Source organism: Bos taurus, chromosome 17, assembly GCF_002263795.3.
Source record: "Bos taurus isolate L1 Dominette 01449 registration number 42190680 breed Hereford chromosome 17, ARS-UCD2.0, whole genome shotgun sequence".
Taxonomy (NCBI): domain Eukaryota; kingdom Metazoa; phylum Chordata; class Mammalia; order Artiodactyla; family Bovidae; genus Bos; species Bos taurus.
Genome location: NC_037344.1, coordinates 70968514 through 70992591, shown reverse-complemented (window position 1 = coordinate 70992591; position 24078 = coordinate 70968514). Strand labels below are relative to the sequence as shown.

Below are 24078 nucleotides of genomic sequence, written 5' to 3'. Positions count from 1 at the left end.
CCAGGGGATTTTCCTGACCTGGGATTGAACCTGGGCCTCTTGTGTCTCCTGCATTGGCTGGAAAGTTCTTTACCAGTTGAGCGACCAGGGAAGCCCATATAATATATAATCTTTGTCTTAAGAAGAGAATATTAGGATATACTTGGAAGTGAATGATAATGAAATACTATTCAGCAAAAATTGTGGGACACAGTTAAATTTGTAAGGGGAAACGATGGAAACAGTGACAGACTTTATTTTGTTGGGGTCCAAAATAATTGTGGATGGTGACTGCAGCCATGGAATTAAAAGATATTTGCCCCTTGGAAGAAAAGCTATGATAAACCTAGATAGCATATTAAAAAGCAAAGACATTACTTTGCTGACAAAGTCCATCTAGTCAAAGCTATGCCTTTTCCAGCAGTCATGTATGGATGTGACAGTTGGATCATAAAGAAGGCTGAGTGCCGAAGAATTGATGCTTTTGAACCGTGGTGTTGGAGAAGGCTCTTGAGAGTCCCTTGGACAGCAAGGAGATCAAACCAGTCAATCCTAAGGGAAATCAACTCTGAATATTCACTGGAATGACTGATACTGAGCTGAAGATCCAATACTTTGGCCACCTGATGTGAAAAGCCAACTCATTGTAAAAGACCTTGATGCTGGGAAAGACTGAGGGCAGGAGAAAAAGTGGGCAGCAAAGGATGAGATGGTTGGATAGTATCACCAATTCAATGGACATGAGTTTGAGCAAACTCCAGGAGATAGTGAAGGACAGGGAAGCCTGGTGTGCTGCATGCAGTCCATGGGGTTGCAAAGAGTCGTACATGACTGAGGATCTGAACAACAACAATGAATTAAGGTAAACGTACAGCATTACATATAAGAGAAAGGAGAGTTACAAACAACTATCTCAAAAAGTTGTAAAGATGAGCAACAGAACAAACTTATAGCGATAAGAAGGAATGAAACTGATAAAGAATGAAAATGAGTATAATAGAGAAGAAAATATTGTAACAAAACCAAAACTTTATTCCCCCATATGACTACCAGGAGACTTCCAGCAGAACAGGGCATTTAAAAAAGACTCTGTAAAGGGCCAAAAAAAGAAATACTTTAGCCTTTGCGAATATGATCTGTGGCGATTAATCAAGTTTGCAGCCATAGACAATCACCAAAGGAATTGGCAAGTCCCTGTTCCAACTTTAAGGACTCTGAAAATTGAATTTCACACAATTTTCACGTCAGAAAATAATATTCTTTTCGGTTTTCCTCAGCCATTAAAAAGTGTAAGGCTCTAAAATTGAAAAAAGAAGTAAAGCTCATTCTCAGCTCACTATAGGCTGTGCAAAAACAGGGGCAGGCTGCCCTGCATTGATCCAAATGGAATTCCAAGAGGAGGGGCTTCAAGACCCAGGTGTACGGTCAAGTTCCTTAAGCAAGGGGCAGGTCACCCCTGAGGGCTGTGAATGCTGGACACCATCACTGGACTCCCCTGGTAGACTCGGATGCCGCTCTCAGCCCTGTGCCCTGGCGACTGTGCAATCTGTTTTTTATTTTCTTCGGTGAGCTGCGCAATCTTGACAAACCCAAGACTCTTGGGATTCAGGTTCAGCCTGACCGCGCCCCCAGCGGTTGCCGCCAGAGGTGCCACAGCGCGCGCATGCGCCCAACTCGGTCTCGCGGCCAATCAGATTGCAGGCGCCGACACCTGGCAGCCAATCATCGGTGGCAGCGGGCGCGCCTGTAGGGGCAGCTGCGGCGGCGCCCCAGGCCTGAGGAGGCGTCGTCCCCACGGGCTTAACCCGGGGACCGCCTAGGGCCCGGTGAGCTGCCGGCAGTTCTGGCACCGCCGCCAACGGGGACCGGTAAGGACTGGGGCGTGGTGCGGCCGAAGCAGAGTCTGAGGGCCGAGGGGAGGGTTTCTCGGGTCCCCACGCGCGCGGGGCCTTGCTCGGCGGGGCGGCCTGTGAGGGCCCGCGGGCCCTCAGGAGGGAGCGTGCGGCCGGGCCCACAGTCCGCGAGGCCCCTTTCGCCCTCTCCCCTCTCTAGTCTGGGCGGGCGCTGCTCTCCGGCAGCCTTCCTTCCCCGGGGGTGGGACGAGCCAGCTCGGGGAAGGGCCTGTCAGGCCCCCGGCCCCCGCCCGGGTCTCCTGTGGAACCTAATATATTTAAACACACACACACAAATCTTCACGGCGGGTTTGTGACTCGGGCCCGACCCGGTTCTGGACCCAGGCACAGTCAGGCGGGCGCAGCAATTAAAAAAAAAAAAAAAAAAAAAAATCGATCTAGTGGCCTCCTCACTGCCGCGGCGCCTTGGTCGTTTTCCTGTTTCCTCTGCCTCTCCTCGGACTCCAGGGCTGCCCCTGTCCCTGGGGGCCCGAGATTCAGGCCTTTGGTTCGGGAAGTTGGCAGGTATTTGTTTGTTACTGAGAGAAGGGAGGTGGGAGGAAGAAGCTCAGGGAAGAGGAGTTCAATCACTTGCGCTGGTTGAGTGTGAGACGCCTGGTCAGCATCCGTAGGGTAGGACCAGGTAGGGCCTGGGGGATAGAACATTCCTGGAACACGTGACTCACCCTGACCTTTCCCTCTGCCCGCCCCCAGGATGTGACCTTCTCCTGCCTGGGAAGTCTCAAGCGCTCGATTTTCAGTGTGCCCCTGAGGTAAGGTGACGGACATCTTTACAATAAGGAACAAAGTTGCGTCTTTCTTGCCTTCCGTTTTTCTCCTTTCATTCATGGGCTGACACGTTGCTGTTGAGAGAGAGTTCTCCTGATTGGGGATTAGCTGACCCTGATTGTGGGTGGTGACTTCAGGGCAATCATGGTTTCAGGTCACTCTGAAGCTCTCTGAGTTGCAGCCTTAAAAACAGGCAGGGAGGCTGGTGGCTTGCTTTCTCCTGCGGTCTTGAAAGAAAAAACGTAAGAGCACCATGGGTTTTAAGCTGTGTAGAGCTGACTCCTACCACTTGGTGAGGCTAAAATGAGGCAGTGCACATATCCTAAGGTTTTAGCTACCAAATCAAAGTAATGAAGGTGTGGGAGTTCCCTGGTGGCCTGGTGGTTAGGATTGTGGGCTTTCACTGCAGTGGTCTGGGTTCAAACTCTGGTCAGGGAACTGGGATCCCACAAGCCAAGCAGCATGGCCAAATGAATAAATGAATAAAGTGGTTCATTCAGAGAAAATATGTTGTGATTTAACATGTTTACATGGGATTACTTGCTCATTTCTGTACCCTTAAGGGCTTTATTTCATTAAATAATTGAACTCCACAGGATGGGGGCAAGGGACCATCTCAGTTCATTTCATGCCAGTAAACAAGATCATAGGTAGCTCTATGCCCAGCAACTTGTGCCTACAGCTCTGTTGTATAGTTATCTATTGCTGGTACAGCTTTGAACTTCACAGCATATCAATGTTGCCATGTTTTGTTTTGGTCACACGATGTGGCTTCATAGGATATTAGTTCCCCAACCAGGGATCGCACACAGGATCTTGGCAGTGAGAGGGCTGAGTCCTAACCACTGGACTGCCAGGCAACTCCTGTTTTTAGGTGTTTTGGTTTGTTTTGTGTTTTTTAATTTTTGCCATATTTATAGGAGAACTGTTCTGTGTGTAAGTATGATGTGAATGATATTATAACTCGAAATGTTTGTGTTGTACATATTATCTCAAAATTGAATAGTTTGAAAGAACTTAACATTTGTTATCTCTTGGTCTAGAATCCAGTTGGGTAGTTTAGCCTCAGGGTCTCTCCTGAGGTTGTAGTCAAGCTTTTATCTGGTTTGGCAACCTCTGAAGACTTGGCTTGTTGAATCTAAGCTCTGTCACTTGGCTGTACTCATGAGGCCTCAGTTCCTCCCTCTGTGGGCCTCTCCAAGGGGCTGCTCGTGTGGAGGCTGCTGTCTTTTCCCAGAATGAGTGATTCAGCAAAGAACTTGCACCCAAGATAAAGTGCAGAGTCTGTTTCAGAAGTTACACATCTTCACTTCTGTATTTGCTTAGTCTCACAGGTCAACCCTGTGATAGTTTGAGAGAGAACTACACAGGGGTGGGAATATCAGGAGGTGTGATTCACTTGGGGTCATCTTGAAGGCTGGCTACCATACCCAATAATCCAGCATGCCAACCTTTCTTCATATGATCTCAGTACTGTTACTGTGAGCAAATTATTTGGCTTGTGTACACTTCTTGTGTGCTAGATCTACTTAATTCTTGTTTATTCAGTGATATTCTAGCAAGTCTCTTCTTTGTCCTGGATTAAGTTTTCTGTTTCTCTGGATGGTTCCCATCAGCAAACAGACTGACTATAATGTCACCTCTCGTTAAAAATCCGTCTTTTGGTGACACATCCTGCTTCTGCTTATTTTATTGCATATTTGCTTTTTATAGACTTCTACAGAATTGTTTGTAGAATTTTATATCTCCAATTCTCTCATTTTCCTTTAAGTCTACTCTTGTCAAGGTCATCAGTGAATTCCAAATGTTTAACTCAGTGGTGAATTTTTAGTTTTTATTTTATTTAATTTATTGGCAGCCTTTATCAGAGTAGTTCATTTCCTCCTCCCCGAAAAAAATTTTTCATTTGGATTACAGAATGCTTCTCTTCCTGCTTCTCTTCTACCTACAGTTCTCCCGCATACAATGTGTGACCTTTGTGTCTGGCTTTATTCAGATATCATATTTTCTTTTAAAATATTTATTTATTTAGCTATGTGGCATGTGGGATCTTAGTTCCCAGCCCAGGGATGGAACCTGTGCAGAGTCTTAAACACTGGATCTCCAGGGAAGTCCCATAGTTCATGTATTTTCAAGATTCATCCATTTCATGGATGTATAGCAGTGCATGTTTTTTTATGGCTGAATATGGTATATGAATATGGTATATGGCTTACATGTAGTCCATTGTGAGCATATACCAGTTTATTTATCCATTCATCAATTAATGGATAATATTTGGATGGTGTACTCTTTGTGGCTATTGTGAGTAATGTTGCTGTGAACATTGTTTTTTGCATGGATTTAACATTTTCAGTTTTTATGGATATATACAAAAGAGTGAAATTGCTGGATCATATGGCTACTCTACTTCCCTGGTGGCTCAGACGGTAAAGTGTCTGTCTACAACTCGAGAGACCCGGGTTCAATCCCTGGGTTGGAAAGATCCCTTGGAGAAGGAAATGGCAATCCACTCCAGTACTGTTGTCTGGAAAATCCCATGGACAGAGGAGCCTGGTAGGCTACAGTCCATGGGGTCGCAAAGAGTCGAACACGACTGGGCGACTTCACGTTCATGTTTATGGCTACTCTATATTTAATTTTAGAGGTACTGACAAACCACTTTTCCAAAGTGGTTGTTCCATTTTACAGCAATTACATCAACAATATATGAAGATTCCTTTTCTCCACATCCTCTGCAGCACTTGTTATTATTCCTCTTTTTGATACTGAGACTGATTTACATTTTCCTAATGATGGGCAGGAGGAGAAGGGGATGACAGGATGAGATGGCTGGATGGCATCACTGACTCTATGGACACGAGTCTGGGTGAACTCTGGGAGTTGATGATGGACAGGGAGGCCTGGCGTGCTGCGATTCATGGGGTCGCAAAGAGTCGGACACAACTGAGCAATTGAACTGAACTGACTGAATGATGTTAAGCAGTATTTTTTGTGATAGTTGGCCAGTTGTATATCATCTTTGGTGAAATGTCTATTCAAATTCTTTTCCTGGTTTTTAAATTTTTTTTTTCTTTTATTGTTGTAAAAAACATGTAACTTAAATTTTACCATTTTAACCATTTTTACATGCTAAATATTTCACACGCTTTCATTAGCCTTTTTGAAGAAGGAAATGGCAACCCACTCCAATGCCTGGAGAATCCCATGGACAAAGGAGCCTAGTGGGCTACACTCCATGGGGACGCAAAGAGGTGGACACGACTGAGCAACTAACACACACACACATACATAGTCACAGTGTTATTTTGTTGCTGTTGTCATTGTTCTAGCTGTGCTATGCAGCCTGCATGATAGTTCCCTGGTTGAGGATCATACCCAGGCCCCTGATAGGAAATCGTGCAGTCCTAACCTCTGAACTACCAGGGAATTCCTTATCACACTGTTATGAAACAGATCTCTACACCTTTTCATCTTACAAAATTGAAACTCTATACCCATCACCTGTCCTGTTAAACAACAACTCCTCTTTTCTTCCCTGTTTCCCTAGACCCTGGAATCCATCGTTCTCCTTTGTTTCCTTTCTATTGCTTGACTGTGTTAGATATTTCATATAAGTGGAAACATACAGTATTTGTCTTTTTATGACTGGCTTATTTCATTTAGCTTGATGTCTTAAAGGATCATGCATGTTGTAGCATGTGGCAGAATTTCTTTTATATGGCCAAATAATGTTTCATTGTATGTATATATCATATTTGATGGACATTTAGATGCTTCCACCTCTTAGTTGTTGTGATTAGTGCTGCTGTGAGCATGGCTGTGCAAATATCTCAAGACCCCATGTTAACTTCTTTTGAATTTATGTCCAGAAGTGGAATTGCTGAATCATGTGGTAGTTCTGTTTTTAATTTTTCGAGGAGCCTTTATACTGTTTGCTGTAGCAGTTAGGATCCAGTTTCTGTACGTGCTTGCCAAGAGTTGTCCTTTCCTTTCCTTCCCTTTACCTTTCCTTTCCTTCATGTGTATACACACACACACATGCACGCACAATTTTTTTATATCCTTTTCCATTATTCTTTATCACAAGATATGAATATAGCTCCTTGTGCTATCGGAGAATGCAATGGCACCCCACTCCAGTACTCTTGGCTGGAAAATCCCATGGATAGGGGAGCCTGGTAGGCTTCAGTCCATGGGGTCGCTAAGAGTCAGACACGACTGAGCGACTTCACTTTCACTTTTCGCTTTCATGCACTGGAGAAGGAAATGGCAACCCACTCCAGTGTTCTTGCCTGGAGAATCCCAGGGACGGGGGAGCCTGGTGGGCTGCTGTCTATGGGGTCGCGAAGAGTCGGACATGACTGAAGTGACTTAGCAGCAGAGGGAAAGCTTTCAGTTTTTCGTTATTAAGTATGATGTTAGCTGTGGGTCTTTTACAGGTACCCTTTGATTGAGAAAGTTCTCTTCTATTCTTAGTTATTAAGTGTTTTTTTAACCCCTATTATGAAAAGGTGCTAGATTCAGGGAAATTCTTTTTCTTCAGGCAGATGTGTTTTTTGTCCTTATTCTATTAAAATGGCATAATGTTGATTGACTTTCATATAATGAACCAACTTTGCATACCTCCATAAATCCCACGTGATCATAGTATATAATCTTTTTTATATATTGTTAGATTTTGTTTGCCAGTATTTTGTTGAGGACTCTTGCCTTTATCAGAGAAGGCAATGGCACCCCATTCCAGTACTATTGCCTGGAAAATCCCATGGACAGAGGAGCCGGTGGGCTGCAGTTCATGGGGTCTCGAAGAGTCGGACACGACTGAGTGACTTCCCTTTCACTTTTCACTTTCATGCATTGGAGAAGGAAATGGCAACTCACTCCAGTGTTCTTGCCTGGAGAATCCCAGGGACGGCGGGGAGGTGGGGGGGGGGCCTGGTTGGCTGCCGTCTATGGGGTCACACAGAGTTGGACACGACTGAAGTGACTTAGCAGCAGCAGCTTGCCTCTATATTCATAAGGGATATCGGTTGTGTGTGTGTGTGTGTGATGTCTCTGTCTGATATTGGTATTAGAGAAATACTGGCATCACTGCCTGCTATGTGGGGAAGAAACATGTGGAGTGAAGGATGAAGCATTGTTGGATTTAAGTTTAGTCAGGATTAGAGGGAGAAATTTAGGATATATCAGTGTGGAATTGGGGTGAGATTATCAAGAGAATTCATTCTCAATTTGCTAGGCCTGTGTTAACTGCTTGACATTGAATTATGCTGTTTGTTGACTATGTATAGATACTTTATACTTTGAATTTGCTACCTATTTTCTGTATTAACATTTATGAAATTAGTCTGTGTGAATCAGTTGTAATGTGCATTTAAGATATGTTTTCTTCCAATTTTACTACAAAACAAGATGCCATTGAATAGCTGATTCTTTTAAATACTCATCCTTTACATGTGATTTCACCTAATGATCAGTGTTGTTGGGTTTTTTTTTTCCCTTTCTTTTTTTAAATAGAAGAGATTAAAATCAACATGGGACAAAGCTATGATTCTCGAGTCATGAAGACTTGTAGTCATAGGTTTTTCAGCTGTCATTTAGTCTCTTTGACACTCAGTGTCTTTATCTGTAAGATAAGGGTGTTTATAACTACCCTAGAGTTTTGGAGATAATTAAATAGTGCATTTTTCTGTACTTAACTAATATGTAGTATGTTTTTACTTAGGTGGCAGTTTATATAAAGGAAGCACTGGGACTTGTGGCCACATCCTTCAAAAATAAAAAAGTATTTAAAATATGGAACCACCATGTATGTTATGTGAAGAAGACCAAGAGCCAGAACCACAGAAAAGCGTAGGAGAAACCAAACAAGTAGATGATGAAGATGCTGAACTGATCTTTGTTGGAGTGGAACATGTAAATGAAGATGCTGATCTGATCTTTGTTGGAATGACCTCAAATTCAAAACCAGTCGTTTCAAACATATTGAACAGAGTTACCCCAGGTTCATGTTCAAGGAGAAAAAGGTATGGTCACTTCAGGAAAGATAATGCTCACAAATTACAGCCTGTTAGTCATGTGACTCGTACATCCGAAGCAAAGATTGTCTTGCCAGTTTCTGACTCTGAATCAAGATCAACAGATAGTCCTATTATTATTGAGCCTTTGTCTAAACCTGATTATAAAAATATTTCACCACAAATAGTGCCTAATAGCTTTTCAGAGTTATGTTCTCCTTTGATTACCTTCACAAGTTCATTGCAGCATCCAGTAGAAACAACAGTTTCTGCAGGAGATATGAATAAAAGTCCTCGTGTATCAAAGCGACTTTCCACTTCTGAAACAAATAGCACAAATCCCAAAAGGCCTAAACTCAGTGATGGAATTATAGGGGAACATTCTTTAGCTTTGTCCCCTTCAGGTATTTTTCAGCAAAATTTTTTGACTACTCAGCAAAGCAAACCAGACAGTGTTCATACCTCATTAAGCCATGTTCAGAATGGAGAACCTTGTCCAACAGCTTTTGCAAAGGACAATGTTCATTGCAAGCCTGTAAGTCCTTTAGGGGAAAATGGACTGACAAAAAGTGACTTTCCAAGTTTAGCAAGTCAAAAAAAGATTGTTGATCCCACAGAAGGCAATCTGATAGTGTTACTTCGTGACTTCTACTATGGACAGCATATAGGAGATGGGCAGCCAGAACCGAAGACTCACACAGCCTTTAAATGCCTCAGCTGCTTGAAAGTTCTAAAAAATCTCAAGTTTATGAATCACATGAAGCACCATTTGGAACTTGAGAGGCAGAGAGGTGACAGCTGGAAAAACCACACCACCTGCCAGCACTGCCACCGCCAGTTTCCCACCCCATTCCAGCTGCAGTGTCACATTGAAAGTGTCCACACTTCCCAGGAGCCCTCCACAGTCTGTAAAATCTGTGAATTGTCCTTTGAGACAGATCAGGTTCTCTTACAGCACATGAAAGACAATCATAAGCCTGGTGAAATGCCCTATGTATGCCAGGTTTGCAGTTACAGATCATCAGTCTTTGCAGATGTGGATGCACATTTCAGAGCATACCATGGTAACACTAAGAATTTACTTTGCCCCTTTTGTCTCAAAATTTTTAAAACTGCAACACCATACATGTGTCATTATAGAGGGCACTGGGAAAAGAGTTTTCACCAGTGTTCCAAATGTCGGCTACAGTTTTTAACTTTCAAAGAGAAAATGGAGCACAAGACCCAGTGTCATCAAATGTTTAAGAAGCCTAAGCAGCTAGAAGGATTACCTCCTGAAACAAAAGTTGTTATTCAGGTATCACTGGAACCTCTTCAACCAGGATTGGTGGAAGTAGCATCCATTACTGTGAACATATCTGATTCTGAACCATCACCCCCCAAATCTAAAAGTAGGAGTTCAAAAAAACCCTGTTAATTCTACTTTCAGTAAGTCTGAAGCAAGTATTTCAGTCAAAGTTAAAAACCCCATTAAAAATAATAAATGCAAATTATAGCATTATTCAATAGTATCAAATATAGTGAAACCAATGGGTAATTTGTGTGTGTGTTTTTTTTTAATTCATGAAGTACAATTTTGTTTGATCTGAATGTTGAGATGTTTTTAAAAATGATATTACCTGTTTTTCATATAATTGTCTTAACACGTAAAAAGTATGTGTGTGTGCGTGTGTGTACATGTGTGAGAGAGAGAATGAGAGAGGAAAAGTAACAACCTATTTATTTTGGTATTTCATGTTATTTGTAAGTTCCAAAGCTCTACTATATATATAATCTGTAGAGTGTTTTAGCAACGTAATTTTCAACTGTTTTCATGCCTTGAAGATCTCAGTATTAACTATATAGCCAGATTGGAATGGCTTTGTTATGGTATGGTCCCATGTGCTGCTGAACTCTCCGAAGTGCCTCTGTTGTGCTGATCTAAGATAACCTGGCTCCAAAAGCCTGGTGTGGAGAAGTTGATGGAGAAGCTGTGATGTGAGTTTGGACCAGACACAGGGTAGTCAGCGGAGAGCTGTGGCTTCTTGTCCCAGTTGAGTAAGAGGCACACATTCACTCCAGGCATGGAGCCAAGGCTGAAGGAACACTGTCTCAGAGTGTCTTTACCTAGCCCAGGGACAGCTAAGGAAGCCAACCATTAAAATGCCTGTGTTTGGTTAGGGGCCCCTGTAAGCATCAAGCAGGCCCCTGTGTATCATTGACTGCAGTTGGAGAAGCAGAGATAGTTAATAGAATGAAGCCTGGTGCTTGTGGACCTCCTGTTGAGTGATCAAAAGGGGAATTTGATTCATTCCATCCCCTTTCCCATTTGGCTGGCCTTTAGTCAGAGTGAGGTAGCCATATCTGTCTCAGTCACAGTAGTAAAGCAAGTTAAGATTCCCAAGGAAAAAAGCCTTGACATCCAGTTTGATCTGTACTGGACCCATAGTTTTAACTGAAAAGGATCAAACACAGGGAATCTGTTCAGTTTATGAATTGGGCTAAATTTTGTTCTCTTACCCTTAAGCTACGATGGAGTTGTCCGAGAATAGTAAATGTAGTGGATAAAAAGGGTCCAGGGTGATTAAACCCTTTATAGAACTTTTCCTTACTTTTTCCAGTTACATGTGTCTTACCCTAGTTGAACATGTGAAGTTTTCAGTTTTGTATCTTATCTTGCCTTGGACATGAATGTATTACAGTTAACAGTTAATTCTTTGTGTGTGTAATTTCCTATGTTATCAAACTAATACTGAGTTTCGGTCTTACTTGACACAGTCTGATGTGCAGGAATTGTCTCGTTTATTTCAGTAATTATCAGGTCATAGGGTTATTATCCTTCCTCTAATCTATCCAACTATCTAATCTGTGATTATAGTTGTGGAGACCTTTTTTCTTGCAGTCTCCAAGGGCTCTTTAACAGACCTGCGGGGTACCCTCCAAGTATTGGTTCCTGAACACCAGCACACTTGGCTGCCTCTGTGGGTTCCTGGAGTTGAGTCTCCTTAGGCATGTTTTAATGCCATCCCTTCTCCACTTCTGGCACAGATACCTAGCAATCTCTGTGCACCATTCAAGGAACCTGGGATCCTGGCTATAGACCTATGCCAGGAGAAATCTCTCCTTTTCCTCTTCCTTTCTCATCCTCTTTATCTCTCCCCACTTTTTTTTTTCCCCTCCTCAATTTATTTAAATTCTCTAAGCTTTCACAAAATGCTGGAAAGTGATAATCACCAAGGGGTTAGTGTCCCTCTCAGAGCTGGAGAGGAAGGATACAAATGACCAAGCTGTAGTGAGCATATTGTCTGCATTTTAGGTAATTTAGAGTATAAATTCTATTGTACTTATTTACTCAGTGCTTGATTGATTTGCACTTTGAATATTTTACTAGGCCTTTCCAGTTAGTTTGCTTGGGCCAAAGCACTTTGCTAAGTGTCAGCTTAAACCACTTTCTTTAGGTGTAGAAAGAGTGTGTGTGTGTGTGTTCTGGTCTCAGGTGAAAACGTCTGTGTATAAATAAATGTGCAGACTGTTGCATACTTATCTCCTTTATTCTATTTCTATAGTAAAAATGTGAAATGTTTTAGTTAGGTGTTTTTACTGTTGCTTAGTATTATCGACACTGTTACTGTTGTTTGCTCTGAATATGCTCCTAAGGAGTACGAGTTGTATTTATTGCCAACTAAAAAGGTTCCAGTGATATGGTCCCTGACTACCTCCTCTCTCCGTTCTCTGTCGTTCTACTCCACTATTTTCCCCACTGGTGCACTGTTGACAACACTGGCCTTGCTTTTCCTCAAGCAAATTCCATTTCTTCCCCATCCAAAGACTTTGCAACTGCTGTTCTGGAAATGCTCTTCCCCTAGGCCTGCATGGCTTGCTACCTCCCTTGTTTGATCTTCACCAATGTTGTTAAAATCACACAATGAAATCTCCAACCCCCTCCCTTTCCTCCTCCTCCTTAAAGGCACTTTATGTCTCTACCCTCTTCTTCCCTCTCCAGCCTAAATTTCCTAGATTTTCACACACAAAAAACAGAAGAGATAATAACATCAGGGCTTTGCATCTTAGAATTAACTTGAGTCAGTTTCTGTGCCTGCAAATAAAAGATAGTTAATAGTGAGTTGAGTTCTTTGAGGAGCTTTCTCTGTTTTTCTATTGATACCTCTATATTTTTTTAAGGCAATGTCACTTTGTTTTGTTTACAAATATATTGAATATCTGTCAAGATTACTATTTTGTTATTGCCCTTTGTGAATTTCCTTGTCTATTTTGCTTGTTCTTTCAGATAAAATTTATTATTTTATTAATGTTGCCAAAAAATTGTAAGTAAAATTAGTATTTATAGAAATAAAATGTTTTTTAAAAATTATTTCTGCTGTCTGTCTTTTTACAAATAACATGGCATATTTTTAGATTTTTAAAATAATCTTATGTTGGCCAGGACTTCTAAACAGATGTGTTAATGGGTTTTCTTGTTTTTAGTACCATCAAAGGCAATGAGTATATGGCTTAATAAATTTCTGTTTCTGTTTTTAGAATTTAAAGAGAATTGTTTTATTGGACAGTTTACAACATCTGTTGAGACATTACTTTTCTTTCTTTGTCCTTTCCTTTCTTCCCCTATCTTTCTTCCTCTTTCTTTCCTTCCTTCCTCCCTTTCTTTCCCCAGGTTTTTGCTTGACTGGACCTTTCCTGAAACAAAAGTAATTCCACTCAGGGTTGAATATTATCCTCTCAGAATCTCATTCCATTTCTCATTTCTAGTATTGGAGTTAACTTCCTCTTCCCCTTATTAGATTTGCCACAGTTGTATCAATGTTTCTGATTTTCTTTTTCCAAGAAGCAGCTCTTGTTTTATTATCCCAACAAGTTTTATTTTTGTTGTTTTCTATTTTTGTTTCAATTCATATATACCTTCTACTTTCTTTAGGATTTTTTTAATAACCTTGTATTTTAAAAGCTTTCTTTACAGGTTTTTATGGAAATATATTTGATTTACAGCGTTGTGTTTCAGATGTATATCAGTGATTTAGTTATGCAGATACATATCTATTCTTTTTTAGGTTCTTTTCCATTATAGGTTATTACATGATACTGAGTATTTCTTTTTTTTTTTATAAAGGGTTTAGGACTTGACCTACCTTTATTTAAACAGCAGTTTTGTCCGAATCCCAAATATTTTTATGTATACATTTTTTTAATTAAAATTTCATTCACTATGATTTTTGGCCAGTTAATTCCAAAGATTTCACTGTTTGCAGGCTGAATGTTTTAATTTATAGTTTACTGAGAATTCAATTTTCCTTGGAGCTCTAAGGGTATGTGTGTATATACACTGACATGTCTATATACACAACCTTTTCAGATTACTACATGGGTTTTTTTTTTTAAGATACATAAATATATTTTAAAAGATATTTTCTGTTTGTATGGTAAAAACGTGAAATGTTTTAATTCTAGAAATCTGTTCCCCAAAATTAATATAGTATAAAAAGTAAAGGTATAAAAATATTCCTTTGAGAGTAATTCCTAGTAACAGAACTTGGAAATGTTAAAAAATTATTCATAGCACTATTAAAGGTGGTAAGAAAAACTTTATTCAAGGTAAGAGTACTACAGTGGGGTCTTATAATCGGGGAGAGAGGTTGAGCTTAAGTCTTACTCCAGCAGGGACACAGCTGGGACTTACAGCTAAGGAACAGGGTGGGTCCATGAGGTTGCAGAGAGAGACTGGGAGACGGAGGCAACAGGGTGGGTGTCAGTGGGTGGAAACTTACTCAGAGGACCATAAGGGTGAGGGTGGGTTCTGGCTCAACTGAGGATCCTTGCAAGGCTGATAAGATACTGAGGTGAGTGATAAGGAATTTGAGCTGATACTGAGGGTGGTCAGATCAAGGGTGGGGTATTTGACTTAGCAGATTCTGGCTAAAATTGGACTAAATGGACAGGTACCCCTGGATAAAGACATCGCCCAAAGTTGGCAGTGCATTAATGAACTACTGCTGCATAACAAATTACCCCAAACTAACAGCTTAAAACAATATTATCTCATATGCTGCTGAAAGTTGGGAATCCAGGTATAATTCAGCTGAGTGTTCTGGCCCAGGGTTTCATGAGATTGCCATCATCTGAAGTCTTGACATGGGCTGGTGGATTTCCTTCCAAGATGGCTTACTCACATAGCTATTGAAACCAGTTTCCTTGTTGGCTGTTGGGAGAAAGCCTCAGTTCTTTCACCTGGGCTTGTACTGGGCTACCTGAGTGTTCTCAAGATTCGACTAAGCTGGCTTCTAGAGTGAGTGATCCAAAGGATAAGCAAGAAGGCTGCAGTGCCTTTTATGACCTAGTCTCAGACACTTCATTTTCATTTCTACAATATTCTAACATTAGAAGTGAGCCACGAAGTCCAGCCCACATGTGAAGGGGAGTATAAGGTGCACCCTTGAAGGAAAGGATTTGTGTACATAATTTAAAGTCACGTGGACACACATAGCCACAAACTGTTTACATACTTCTATGTCCCAAATGCATTTTCCTGCCAATGCTTTCAAAGATTTTATCCATTATAGCATTAACTTGAAGTTCAGGACCTTGTCATCTAAGTCAGGTCCAGATATGGATCAGGGTCCAGTTGTGCAGTATCTCAAGTGTTCAGTCACTCAGTTGTGTCCTACTCTTTGTGACCCCATGGACTGCAGCACGCCAGGCTGCAGGCTTCCCTGTCCATCATCAACTCCAGGAGCTTGCTCAAACTCAAGTCCATTGAGTTGGTGATGCCATCACCATCAGATGGTTATCTCATCCTCTGTCGTCCCCTGCTCCTCCCGCCTTCAATCTTTCCTGCATCAGGGTCTTTTCCAGTGAGTCAGTTCTTCGCATCAGGTAGCCAAAGTATTGGAGCTTCAGGTTCAGCATCAGTCCTTCCAATGAATATGCAGGACTGATTTACTTTAGGATTGACTGGTTTGATCTCCTTGCAGTCTAAGAGACTCTTGAGTCTTCTCCAACACAACAGTTCAAATTAAACAAGTGTAGTTCCTCTAGACCTGAGGATCTGTGAACAAAAGAGTTAATCTGCTCACTTTCACAGCCAACATATAGTGGTGGGTCAGGCATAGATAACCTTCATAGACACTCCTGTTCCAGAAAGGGGAGGGGAGATGGGAGTCAACAGTAGCAGTTCTGAAATCCCACGGGTTCTTGTTGGCAGTCCTTTGATTAGGATTTAAGGCCTGGAAACTTCCTAGGCTTCAGTCTCTGAATTTTTAATTCTGCCCACTGACATGATTCCATTGCATGAAAGGTGGGTAGTATATGGTTACATTGAAACAGTCTGCCTAGCCTGCTTCCTGCTTGGTGAAGGTAGAAGTCCAGAGCTCTCTTATTTTGTACTATTGCTGTACTATTTTTGTACTATTGTACAAGCTGAACTTAAATGTGTTATCTTAGAAACTTGGTGTGTCTCCTGATAATCTTACTGGTGTCCATGCCAAAGCACCCAACTCCAAAGCCACAATCATACATGTCTTCATAATAAGGCCTACTCTGTCTTGGTTTTCTGCTGAGATAGCTGAGGGATAACACCCTGAAACTTGGTAGAAGTCCGATTGTGTGACTTAAATGATCTCTGAGTGACACCCCTAAACTCTTTGGAGGGCATTGGCCTGACTGGATAATGCCATGAAGCATCCCCTTCCACCTTTCTGAGTCTTAACAAAAAATTTTACAGTCACTCATCTTTAGACCACCTTTATTTAAAAAAAATTTTTTTTAAGAACTGACGTATAGGTGATGTACAATGTTATATTTAGACCACCTTACCTCAATGCCCTGTATATGGTCTTTGCTTGAGAGCCATTAATTTTAGCATCTTCTGTCATCTTAAAAGACTGGAAAATTTCCAAATCAGCAAGTTCTGTCTCCTTTTTCAATAGTCTTTTGCTTAAAGCTTTTTTTTTTTTTTTTTTTAATTTCCCTTCATATTTTACTATAGGCAGCAAGAAGAAACCAGGCAGCACTATTGGCTGTTTGGCTGGAAATCTCCTTAGCTAGATAACTCAATTAATTAGGTACAGTTTCTCCTTCCAGCTCATTAGGTACATTTTCTGCTTTTCATAAACTGCAGGTACAGTGGACTTTCCTGGTGGTCCCCTGATTGAGAATCCGCTTGCCAGTGCAGGGGACACGTGTTTGACCAGTGGTTTGGGAAGATCCCACATGCTCGGAGCCACTAAACCCATGTACCACAACTACTGAGCCCGAGCTCTGCAGCCTGAGAGCTGAAACTACTGAAGCCCGCGGACCTCAAGCCCGTTCTCCAAGAAAGAAGCCAGAGCAATGAGAACCCCGAGCACCTCAACAAAGAGTGGCCCCCACTTACGCAACTAGAGAAAGCCCGAGCAAAGCAACAAATACCGACAGCCAAAAATAATAAATTTTAAAAACAGCAACAAAAAACAATTCTCTGATTCTTTAAAAGAAAAAATTGCAAGTGTAGGGTTACTACACTTTCTGCTACTTCATACACCCTTTCTTAATTTTCCAATAAGATGTTGGTAACTTCCTTTAAAAAACTTCCTTTTTTTTTGTTGTTGTTGTTTTTCTTCAGTTCAGTTCAGTTGCTCAGTTGTGTCTGACTCTTTGTGACCCCATGAACCACAGCACGCCAGGCCTCCCTGTCCATCACCAACTCCAGAGTCCATCCAAACCCATGTCCATTGAGTCGGTGATGCTATCCAACCATCTCATCCTCTGTCGTCCCCTTCTTCCTCCTGCCCTCAATCTTTCCCAGCATCAGGGACTTTTCAAATGAGTCAGCTCTTCACATCAGGTGGCCAAAGTATTGGCGTTTCAGCTTCAGCATCAGTCCTTCCAATGAACACCCAGGACTGATCTCCTTTAGGATGGACTGGTTGGATCTCCTTGTAGTCCAAGGGACTCTCAAGAGTCTTCTCCAACACCACAGTTCAAAAGCATCAATTCTTCAGTGCTCAGCTTTCTTCACAGTCCAACTCTTACATCCATACATGACCACTGGACAAACCATAGCCTTGACTAGACAGACCTTTGTTGGCAAAGTAATGTCTCTGCTTTTTAATATGCTGTCTAGGTTGGTTATAACTTTCCTTCCAAGGAGTAAGCGTCTTTTAATTTCATGGCTGCAGTCACCATCTGCAGTGATTTTGGAACCCCCAAAAATAAAGTCTGACACTGTTTCCACTGTTTCCCCATCTATTTGCCATGAAGTGATGGGACCAGATGCCATGATCTTCATTTTCTGAATGTTGAGCTTTAAGTCAACTTTTTCACTCTCCTCTTTCATCAAGAAGCTTTTTAGTTCCTCTTCACTTTCTGCCATAAGGGTGGTGTCATCTGCATATCTGAGGTTATTGATATTTCTCCTGGCAATCTTGATTCCAGCTTGTGCTTCTTCCAGCCCAGCGTTTCTCATGATGTACTCTGCATAGAAGTTAAATAAGGAGGGTGACAGTATACAGCCTTGATGTACTCCTTTTCCTATTTGGAACCAGTCTGTTGTTCCATGTCCAGTTCTAACTGTCACTTCCTGACCTGCATACAGGTTTCTCAGAGGCAGGTCAGGTGGTCTGGTATTCCCATCTCCTTCAGCATTTCCCACAGTTTATTGTGATCCACACAGTCAAAGGCTTAGGCATAGTCAATAAAGCAGAAATAGATGTTTTTCTGGAACTCTTTTGCTTTTTCGATTATCCAGCAGGTGTTGGTAATTTGTCGTCTGGGCCTCTGCCTTTTCTAAAACCAGCTGGAACATCTGGAAGTTCACAGTTCACATATTCCCGAAGCCTGGCTTGGAGAATTTTCAGCATTACATTACTAGTGTGTGAGATGAGTGCAATTGTGCACTAGTTTGAGCATTCTTTGGCCTTGCCTTTCTTTGGGATTGGAATGAAAACTGACCTTTTTCAGTCCTGTGGCCACTGCAGAATTTTCCAAATTTGCTGGCATATTGAGTGCAGCACTTTCACAGCATCATCTTTTAGGATTTGAAATAGCTCAACTGGAATTCCATCACTTCCACTAGCCTTGTTCGTAGTGATGCTTTCTAAGGCCCACTTGACTTCACATTCCAGGATGTCTGGCTCTAGGGGAGTGTGAGTGATCACACTTACTAAGGCACTAATGCTCTCCTCAGAGTCTTTCCAGCTTTTGTCCACTGCCCAGTTTCAAAGCCACTCATATTTTAGGTATTTGTTACAGCAGTGCTCCCCTTCCAAATATAAGTTAGTATAAGTTACCTACTGATGTATAAAATACTACCCCAAACTTATCAGTTTGAACAAGGAACTTTTATTATCTTATGGTTTCCAAGAGTCGGGAATTTGGAATTTAGTTGAGTGGTTTTGACTCAGCTTCTGCGGTCACAATTAGGATGTTAAGATGGATCTCCAGTCATTTGAAGACTTGACTGGGGCTGAGGATCCACGCTATGGTCTGAGAGTTTTTGTCCCCCCCAGATTCATGTTGAAATCCTATCTTCCCAAAGTGGTAGTAGCTGGACTTTTGAGAGGGTTTGGGTCAGGAGTAGAGAGCCTTCTTAAGTGGGATTGTGTGTGTGCATGTGTGTGCTAAGTTGCTTCAGTAGAGTCTGACTCTTCTTGACCCTATGGACCCTTGCCTACCAGGTTCTCCTGTCCGTGAGGAATCTCCAGGCAAGAATACTGGAGTGCATTGCCATGCCCTCCTCCAGGAGATCGTCCTGACCCTGGGATCGAACCTGGATCTCCTGCACTGGCAGGCAGATTCTTTACCATTAGCACCACCAGGAGTTCCTGGGACTTCCCTGGTGGTCCGGTGGTTAAGAATCCGCCTGCCAATTCAGGAGACATGGGTTTGATCCCTGGTCTAGGAAGATCCCACATACTGCCGAGCGACTAAGCCCGAAAGCCACAGCTACTGAAGCCTGCGTGCCCTACAGCTTGTGCTCTGCAGCAAGAGAACCCACTGCAGTGAGAAGCCCGCATGTCACAAGGAAGTTTCAGGATGACTAGGGCTGTTGTAGGTGCATTACCTGTCTCATTCAGTTCAGTTCAGTTGCTCAGTCGTGTCCGACTCTTTGCGACCCCATGGACTGCAGCACGCCAGGCCTCCCTGTCCATCACCAACTCCTGGAGCTTACTCAAACTCATGTCCGTCGAGTCGGTGATGCTCTCATCCTCTGTCATCCTCCTCTCTGCCTGCCTTCAATCTTTCCCAGCATCAGGGTCTTTTCGAATGAGTCAGTTCTTTGCATCAGGTGGCCAGAGTATTGGAATTTCAGATTCAGCATCAGAAGAAAAAAGCCATGACCAACCTAGACAGCATATTAAAAAGTAGAGACATTACTTTGCTGACAAAGGTGCATCTAATCAAACCTGGGATTTTTCCAGTAGTCGTGTATGGATGTGAGAGTTGGACTATAAAGAAAGCTGAGCGCCAAGGAATTGATGCTTTTGAGCTGTGGTGTTGGAGAAGACTCTTGAGTCCGTTGGACTGCAAGGAGATCCAACCAGTCCATCCTAAAGGAGATCAGTCCTGAGTGTTCATTGGAAGGACTGATGCTGAAGCTGAAACTCCAATATTTTGGCCACCTGATAACGTGTCTAAGTAACTTTGAAATCATTTAGTCATTTCTGTCAACCCTCTGGTCTTTTGATTGGGATTGGTTTGAATGTCTGTACCAATTTTGAGACATTTAATATCTTAAAAACATTGAGACTGTAAAATTTTAAATAAAATGAAGCATTTTATTTCTTCCAACCAGCCCATCCTAAAGGAGATCAGTCCTGAGTGTTCATTGGAAGGACTGATGTTGAAGCTGAAACTCCAATACTTTGCCCACCTCTTGCGAAGAGTTGACTCATTTGAAAAGACCCTGATGCTGGGAAAGATTGAGGGCAGGAGGAGAAGGGGACGACAGAGCATGAGATGGCTGGATGGCATCACTGACTCGATGGACATGAGTTTGAGTGAGCTCCGGGAGTTGGTGATGGACAGGGCGGCCTGGCTCTGGTGGTTCATGGGGTTGCAAAGCGTCGGACACGACTGAGTGACTGAACTGAACTGAATTTTTTATGTTCTTTCCTCTCCTTTTTAGGAACCACAGTTAAATCTCTGATTTAATTCAGGATTTAACTTGATTGAGGAATATTAGGTGATATTAGTCTCTTCTATAAAAATGTTTCATGGATTTTCCTTGGTAACATTTTAATGGTTTTTCAAAAAGGAAGTTTCTAGTAACACAAATTTTACTTTTTACACAGCAATAAGTCATTAAACTGTGACAACACAAACTGGCACTTTCTGGGAAGGTATATATAATGACTTATTGATATGTAAAAGGTGTATATATATATATTTATATATACACACACACACACATATTTGGGGCTTCCCAGGTGGCGCTAGTGGTAAAGAACCCATTGCCAATGCAGGAGATGTAAGAGATGTGGTTTCATAAGAGATGTGGGTTCAATCCCTGGATCAGAAAGATACCCTGAAGGAGGGCATGGCAACCCACTCCAGTAATCTTGTCTGGAGAATCCCATGGACAGAGGAGCCTAGAGGACTGTAAACCAGAGTCATAAAGAGTTGGACATGACTGAAGTGACTTAGCACATGCACACACACACACATATATATATGTGTGTGTGTATATATATACATATATATATATGTATGTATGTATGAATAGTAGATGTGTATTAGGGCATAAGTCTGACATGTACAGGTTCTGAAAATGAAAACTGTTTTTCATGTTTTAATAAAAACTTCACGAATGATGAAGTTCAGGGAAACATAAAGGGTCCTGAAAGTATGCTTGTCATGTTGTTCCTTGACACAGAACCTATTCCAGTGGTTCTTCATGAGTTGAGCACAGTTCAGTGCTACCTTCAAATTCTATGAAAACATAATTCCCATACTATTGAAAACATAATTATCATATAAATAATGGCACATGCCAAATTTAAGTATCCCATTAAAGTTTCCCAAACCAGGTTGGCAAAGCTGATTCAATAAGGATATAAAGGATATAAAGAAGTAGGATTTATGTAGTCAGGTATCTTATGTTGAAATAAGCTAGGTAGAGCAGATTGCTGAATTGAGTACAAAGCTGGTTAAAAATCCTAAACTATAATCCTTGAGATTATCTTTTCTACTTCTAATCTGTTTTCTACATGTTATCCTAAATTCACCCATTATACAATACCTGGACCCTAAATCAATTCTGAGACAAATGAAGTCACAAATTCTAATAAGATCAGATGGGACTACTTAAAAAAAACCTTGAGACTTCTCTTGTGGTCCAGTGGTTGAGAATCTGTGTTCTAATGCAGGGGATGTGGTTAGATGCCTGGTCAGGAAACTAAGATCCCACATGGCTTGGGGCAAATAAGCCCGCACCACCTCTCGGGAGCCACAACTCCTGCAGCAACGAAGACCCAGTGCAGCCAAAATTGAATAAATAAAAAATTAAAAAAACTCTAGTGTGACATTCTAGGGTCATCCAGTTATATTTTGTTGTATCTCCAAATTTTGGATTATATTTTCCTGAAAGATATTTATTAAAAGGTTATTTTAAAAATAGAGTCACAGGAAGTTGCAAAAATAGTACATAGAGTCCCGTGTACCCTTCATCCAGCTTCCTTCAATGGTGACTTCATGTCTATAGAACATCAAAACCAGGAGATTGATACTGGTACAGTACTGCTAACTAGATCCGGTTTTCACTGTATTTTATACGCATTCATTTTTGTGTGTGTCTGTATGTGCATGCATGTGTACAGTCCTGTGCAATCTTATCCCATGCTTAGATTTGTGTAAGCATTGCCACTATCGAGCTATTCCAGCATAGCTAGGGGACTTCCCCATGCTACTCCTCTATATCAGCACACCTCTCCACCTCTGGCAACCTTAGTGTGGTCTCCACCTCTGCAGTTTTGTCAACAATTTTTACCATGAAAGAAACACATATTTATTGCTGACAATGACAGAAATACAGAAAGATGAAAGAAATGAAATAAACCCTTGGGACTACTTATAGGCCCTGACTACTATCATTTCTAATAAGGCCTTTTTCAGACTTGGATGGTATGTTTGGAGGATGGCACAAAAGAAGTGTTCTTCCCTAGGCCCAGGATTCACACAGATAGTCCTGGAATCCTTCACCCTTGTGGACAGAGCTGCCCACTGAAATGGAACAACTGATGGGTGCACCCTGAGGGCAGAACCTGCCAGTCCAGTGGATATTCATGCCTGAGGCCACTCACTCCATGAAAACTCCTGAACTGTGTTGGAGGCAGCCTTCTGGGTGCCAGGGAGGATGCATCAGAGCGGATGGGCAGCAGAGCCTGCCGTGACTGGGTTCTCCTCTAGCAGCACACCTAGCTGCCTCTGCACATCTCTGAGATGAGAGGTCATGATGGTGTTGATTTTCCTGGAGTGCCTTGGTGTGATTCTAGGCACGGAGATGCCAATTTGATAGAGCCTTTGGAAACTAAAGGATTTAAATATTCATTCAACTTTATTAAATTATTATTACCTATCAAACACAAGAGGAATTGAAAGCATTCTACCTTCTTATAACTTATAGTCTATTTGAGAAAAGACACTGGAAAATATATGCACGTATAGGTCGGAAAATATGTCGTAACACATGAGTAAGTGAAGGTAAGTCTCCCTGGGGAGATCAAGGAGAGCTTTCCAGAGGAGGCAAAATCTGAAAGTTGACCTTTGAGAAAGACCAGACAGACATAGTGGGGATGTGGGGAGGGAAGTTAGTCAGATGGTTCTTTCTGGACAAGAGGTCATCCTGCATAAAGGAAAAGTGTTGTCTGATAACTAAACGTGACTTGACTTGACTGGGCCATAAAGTAGGGCTGAGAATTTGGCTCACCAAGGCTGAAAGGACTGAAAATATGTCAGGAGTCTGGGTGTGATGTTTTACCTGGTGTGTATGACATCTGAAGGGGAGCATACTCATAGTTTAGGATAACTGAGGATTGGAGGGGTCTGGACAGAAGAAAAGGCAAAGGGAAGTGGAGCCCCTAGTTCAGAGAGAAAGTGGGACTTTCCTAGGACTGAAGGAAAAGATATTTTCAAGAAGGAAGATGTCAGTACTTTGAACGGATGGGGAGGGGAAGGTTACTTGAAAAGTATGTGTGTGTGTGTGTGTGTGTGTGTTAGTCGCTCAGTCGTGTCAAACTCTTTGTGACCCCCATAGACTGTAGCCCCCCCCAGGCTCCCCTATCCATGGAAATCTCCAGACAAGAATGTTGGAGTGGGTTGCCATTCTCTTCTCCAGGGGATCTTCCTGACCCAGGGATCAAACCCTGGTCTCCTAAATTGCAGGCAGATTCTTCACCATCTGAGCTACCAGGGAGGCCCACTTGAAAAGTGCT

The 24078-nt window shown here is 41.9% G+C and overlaps 2 protein-coding genes across 3 annotated transcripts in view; one reads left to right on the top strand and one right to left on the bottom strand.

Annotated features, from left to right (window-relative positions):
* The window catches only part of LOC789205 (immunoglobulin lambda-1 light chain-like), a 448173-nt gene that overhangs the window by 145176 nt on the left and 278919 nt on the right, over nt 1-24078 (bottom strand).
* ZNF280B (zinc finger protein 280B) lies at nt 1720-13031 on the top strand. The gene is given in 3 exon segments (NM_001077935.2): nt 1720-1847; nt 2586-2644; nt 8389-13031. A coding segment is annotated over 1 exon segment (1638 nt). The 5' UTR covers nt 1720-1847; nt 2586-2644; nt 8389-8459; the 3' UTR covers nt 10098-13031.